This window comes from Stegostoma tigrinum, chromosome 10 (genome assembly GCF_030684315.1).
Source record: "Stegostoma tigrinum isolate sSteTig4 chromosome 10, sSteTig4.hap1, whole genome shotgun sequence".
In the NCBI taxonomy this organism is placed as follows: Eukaryota; Metazoa; Chordata; class Chondrichthyes; order Orectolobiformes; family Stegostomatidae; genus Stegostoma; species Stegostoma tigrinum.
Genome location: NC_081363.1, coordinates 5935741 through 5941410, shown reverse-complemented (window position 1 = coordinate 5941410; position 5670 = coordinate 5935741). Strand labels below are relative to the sequence as shown.

At 47.3% G+C, this 5670-nt stretch overlaps 1 protein-coding gene across 1 annotated transcript; it reads right to left on the bottom strand.

Moving 5' to 3' along the window:
- Positions 1-1150: 1150 nt before the first annotated feature.
- On the bottom strand, positions 1151-4931 carry LOC125455642 (B2 bradykinin receptor-like). Its single transcript, XM_059649432.1, has 2 exons — positions 4792-4931; positions 1151-2406 (listed from the first exon to the last, which is right to left on the bottom strand). The coding sequence occupies exons 1-2, from the start codon at positions 4808-4810 to the stop codon at positions 1370-1372; spliced, it is 1056 nt and encodes a 351-aa protein (XP_059505415.1). The 5' UTR covers positions 4811-4931; the 3' UTR covers positions 1151-1369.
- Between the last annotated feature and the right edge of the window lie 739 nt (positions 4932-5670).

The following is a 5670-nucleotide window of genomic DNA, read 5'->3' as shown; positions in this document are numbered from 1 at the left end:
GACGCTGGAGAATCCAAGATAACAAAGTGTGAGGCTGGATGAACACAGCAGGCCATGCAGCATCTCAGGAGCACAAAAGCTGACATTTTGGGCCTAGAACCTTCATTAGAGAGGCTCAACCGATCCAATGGAGGTTTACAAAGACAGATGAGCTAAATGAAGAAGAGAAGATACAGTAGGAGTTTGATTCATGTTGGAGATTTCCCAATTTTCCCTAAAAGGGGGCAGCACACATTGCCTGTGGAAGGGGATGATAAGTGTGGGGAGACTCCATGAGGGATGAGCCTATAGTTAGGCTCTGGTGAAGGGATTCAATGCTATGAACCAAAGACAGGGAGATGAGTTAGGGTACTGACCAACAACGACATTGCATGGTGGAATGGATCAAGGGGCTGAATGGCCTGCTGCTGCTCCAATGTAAGAAATTTGATGGGTGGCGAGGCTCATGCATATCCCGAAAGTTAATTGGGAGTTGTCAAGATAAAAACTGATCTTGTAAAGATAAAAACTGATGCACCATTTAGAAGAATTTCCAACATATTCCTGGACTCAATGAAATGAAATTGAATGTTATCATTGGATTACACAGCAGTTGGGCATCTTTATAAGCTTGTGGTCAAACAGCGATGGAGTGATGGTAATGTTGGGCCAAACAGATCCATGATCAGATGACAGAGCAGACATAATGGGATGAAGGGCTTAATTCTGCTCCTACATCTTATGGTGTTACATGTTTCACAATCTCATTCTCCTCTCTCTCTCTCTCCACAACATATGACCCTTTGCTAATCAAAGACCTATCTATCCCTCTCTTAAACCACTCTCAATGAATTGGCCTCTACGGCCCCATCCATGGTAATGGGTTCCACTGATACACCACACTCTGGCCGAAAACATTCCTCCTCATCTCAGTTCAAAAGGGTTGATTCTCTCATGTGAGCCAATGCAGCAAAGATGTACAGGCCAGTAAAGTATTCTGGTGGTGAGTCAAACAGCTTCAAACTTATTCTCGCAACAAGGGGGGAATGGGAGTCATCGCCTGGACACATAAAGACATCCCAGGCCAAGGGCACTACATGGTATCACAGAGTCAGCCCAACTCCCTGGCTGAAAGGTTTTGTCCAGACACATCTGGGAGAGTTCACTGCTTTCAGCTCCTTTTATTACATTCCTCACATTACACAGAGATTACGTTCATTTTCTGCTTGTGCGAGCTGCAATCTAGGGAAACATGAAATATCACAAAAACTTTCTCACGTCAGACATTTTAGTGTCAACAATTAAATCCATGACACAATGTGAGGCTTTCCATATCTGCAAACAAATCAGGTCTTTGTAAGTCACCGCAGTGCCATAGGTCTCCAGGGAGTCACTGCGATTGTGTTCCAGATGTCTTCCTGACCTTTGCTCGGACCCACAGCTCCCGCGCTTTCTTCCTGAACTGCTTTCCAACAAGGACATAGAGCACAGGGTTGATGCAGCTGTTGGTACAGGCCAAGAAGGTAGCAATCTGGCTGCCGTTACTAATCGCACTTGTTAAGGAGCAGCCCTGCAGGATGTTTGTAAACTGAAAGATCCTGAGGAACTGGAGCAGTTGAAAAGGCAGCCAGCAAATGACAAAGACCAAAAGGACAGCGAACACCAAGGTGGTGGCCTTGTTTTCCTTGCTCGCTTGCTTGAAGCATTGCATTTGGTTGTTTCTGAGGACATTTAGGATCTGAAAGGTGCAGAAACTGATGATGGTTGCAGGAATGAGGAAGCCGATGACCATCATCACAATGTCCATCTTCAGTATCCAGTAATGATTAGGGTAATCGAGTAGGCAAGCAGACATGTTCAATTCTTCCACATGGATCACTCTTCGGAATATGATGCTGGGGCTACTCATCAGCAAGCTGAACATCCAGATGATGAAGCAGTTGACCTTGGCACATGAGAGTGTCCGTATTCTGCCGTGATATAGGACTTTCACAAGAGCGAAGTAGCGGTCGATGCTGACCATCACCAGGAAGTAGATACTACCGTAAAAGTTCATGTAAATCACTGAGTTGACATAACGGCACAGGAACTCTCCAAAAGGCCATTTGTAGTGGAGGGCAATGTTAACGGCCCAGAAAGGGAGGCCAGCCAAGAGGAGCAGGTCAGCCCCAGCGAGATTCCCCAGGTATAGCTCTGGCACCGTGCAACGTCCTTTCTGTAAACACAAGACCATCAGGACAAAGCTGTTGCCTGCAATGCCAATGATGCACACGGCCATGATGTAAATAGGCTGAAAGGTGTACATCCACTCCCAGAAATTGCCTTCAGGGCAAGGGAGTGTGTCATTGGAGCTGTCGATGGTGCTGAGATTTGAGGACATTGCCAGGGACTGGTTGGGAGCTGTGTGGACAGTCATTAGGGCACTGCCTGTGAGAAAAGAAACAGCGAACAGTTAGCTTTTCTGCTAAGGATAAAGAATTGTGAGAAGATCATGAAGCTGTAGATTTGCTGTCCAAGCCGGTACGTTTGATTGCAGATGTTTCCTCACTCTGCTAACTAACATGGTCAGTTCCCCTCCAGTGAAGCACTATCCCACTTGTTATTTATATGTCTGGTACCTAGGGGCCTGAGGAGTAACCCCTATGTATCAGGGTAGCCCACAAACCAACAACCACCCTGCGACAGCTACTTACCAACATAAAAGTTCCCAGACCCACAACCAATAAAACCAACATAATGTACAAAATACCATGGAAGGACTGTGAGGAACATTACATAGGTGAAACTGGAAGAAAGCTGACAATAAGGATAACAGAAACACCAACTAGCCCCCAAGAGGCATGACCAATTCTCACTGGTCTCAATGTGCAGAAACAAGGAAGGACACAGATTTGACTGGGTCAATCCATCAGTAATGACTCGAGCCACACACAGAGACATGCCAGTGACTTCCATGAGGCCTGGCCTTCAAACCTGAACTCCATCAACACACACATTGAACTGGACCCAATATCCAAACCATTGAAGTAAAGAACCAAGAACGATGCCAACCACGCCAGCAATCTGGGTTATATAATCAGCAAGTGAAACAACACCGATGTTTCACCGGGGGTGCACTGACGATGTTACCATGACCAAACTTTTGCAGCCAAACCCACCAGCTCAGCGAATGAGTTTACAACTTCATCCACAACCCAAGCTACAAATCTTCTCACGAACCTGGCCGTGCCGATCTCAGCAGAGACCAACAGCACTTTCTAAAACAACAGAGAAGCAATGAATAAAATCTGTTATTTGCAAACTGAATGAAGTGATGCTGTTCTTCCCTTCAAAATCTAGAACCTTTGGCCAATTTTCTGGGGACACAGATTGAGCCCCACCTTGACAAATGGTGAAATGAGAATTCAAGAAAATCTGGAATGAAGAGCTGCTCCAATGATAACCCTGAAACCATCACAATTGTTGGAAACACCCATTTGGTTCACCAATAGCCTTTAAGGAGGGAAATCTGCCAGCCTTACCTGGTCTGGCCTACATGTGACTCCAGATCCACAGCAATGTGGTTGAATCTGAGCTGGCCCTGGACAGTTAGGGATGGACAATAGAATGGTGGCCTGCCTAGTGAGATGCATGTCCTATGAATGAATTAAGAAATGACTGTGCAATAGTCAAACAAAAGAAAGAGTATGTCTGGATAACCCGTACATCCGATAATCCAGGATAAGTACGCAGCATGAATTCACGGGTGGTTGCGGCTAACAGTTAATTATAAATTACATACTGAAGGCAGATACACCTAAGTCAGACCTTACAAATTGTGTGCAAATTTACACAGCACATAAATTACTCAAAAACCTCCAGCGTAACATGAGCAAGGAAACCTCTTGCTTGTTACCTTCTCTGAAATAACCTGATTGCTAATTGACAGCAGCACATAGCAAGCAGATCACCATGGGCTCAGTCTCCGCCAATCTTGCACACCTCTGCAGAATGTCCCCAGCTCAGTGTGGGCAATGTCGATCCAGGCGCAGCTACAGTTCTTCCATTAATACTGATTCTCAGCATCTACTGTTAGCCCCTGTCTTCTTCAACCTGCCTGTGATGTACTCCCACCATCATTAACTTACAGACTCATAGAGCTGGATAGCACAGATACAGGCTCTTACGGACATCTTGTCCGTGCCGACTGGATATCTTAAATCTCATCCCATTTTCCAGCATTTTGCCCATACCCCTAGATAAATTTGACATGGCTGTTTGGCATTGACAAAGTGCAGCGTGCTGTGTACGTCTCTCTGCCCCGAGGACATGCATTCATGTCATCAGGCTGCCTTTCAGAAAGTACTTTCTCAAACACATTCCAGACAACACCAAAATGTTGCAGATAGTAGAAATCCAAAATGCAGAAACTCAGCAAATCTGGCAGAAAGGAGAAACGGGGCGAGCTCTCCCCCAGGAACGTTAATTGCATCACAGTAAAACCTTCACTATCTTTGTAAGCCTGCCCTGACTGATCAATTCACTGATTGCTATTCCCAACACTTCCCCCCACCACCCCCCCGCCTCTCTCTCTCTTTCCCTGGGAAGTACAGATACAAGGAATCCCCCAGTTGGCTCTCACTTTCAGGGGGTCTAACTGCTCTCCACCTGGTGGGCAGTGAGGGCAAATGTTCCCTGAATTTGCCACAGACAGGGGTGTCTGCTATACAGTGCACCCGTGGATCAGCTGTTGAGAACCCGCCTCAGGGATTCCCATGGAATTGAAAAGCAGGGTCGTGGGCAGCAATCGGGGAGAGAGAAGTGGGCACTTACCGAGTAAAGACTCTAGCATCTGTGAAAGAGCAGATACCCCAGAAAAGGGCAAAGTGGCTGAGAGGGGAGGGCAGTGTCCCCGCTGGGGAGTGGCAACTGCACGGGACCCTCTCCTGTAGCTCCGCTCACTCTCACGGCTGGCTCCTCACAAACTGCTGTTGTCTGAGCAATTAGCACAAAGAAAGCAATTCCCCCTGAGTGCGCAGAGGAAGTGCCTGTCAGCGGCATCAGCCAGCCCTCAGTGTGGGGAGGACACAGATGTGAAATGGGACAGTCACTCCCTAACGCATACAATAAAATCAGGCACAGAAAAAATGCCAGTTCCAAATCTCCGTCCTGGTTACAGAGCATTCTGCCTTGGAATGACGGAATCGCTACAGTGTGGTGGCTGGCTATTCGGCCCATCCTGAGATTCCAAAGATTACCTCTGACCCACCCCAGCCCTGTATTTCCCCATGGCCAATCCACCCTAACCTGCACATCTTTGGACTGTGGGAGGAAACCAGCGCACCCAGAGGAAACCCACGCAGACACAAGGAGAACAGGCAGTCACCCATGGGTGGGATCAAACTAACGTCGCTGGCACTGTGCAGCAAAGGTGCTAACCAGTCAGCCACCCCACTACTCACTACCTTCACGATCACAGGAATTGGCTGCAACAGCACTTTCACCATTTAGAGTCATAGAGCTGTACAGCTCGGAATCAGGCCCTTCGGCCCAACTTGTCCATGCCAATCAGATCCTAGATAACAGTGTGTGGAGCTGGATGAACACAGCAGGCCAAGCAGCATCATAGGAGCAGGGAAAACTGACGTTTCAGGAGGTTCTGAAATAAATAGGGAGGGGGGGGGAGGCAGAGAGAAGATGGATATGGGAGTA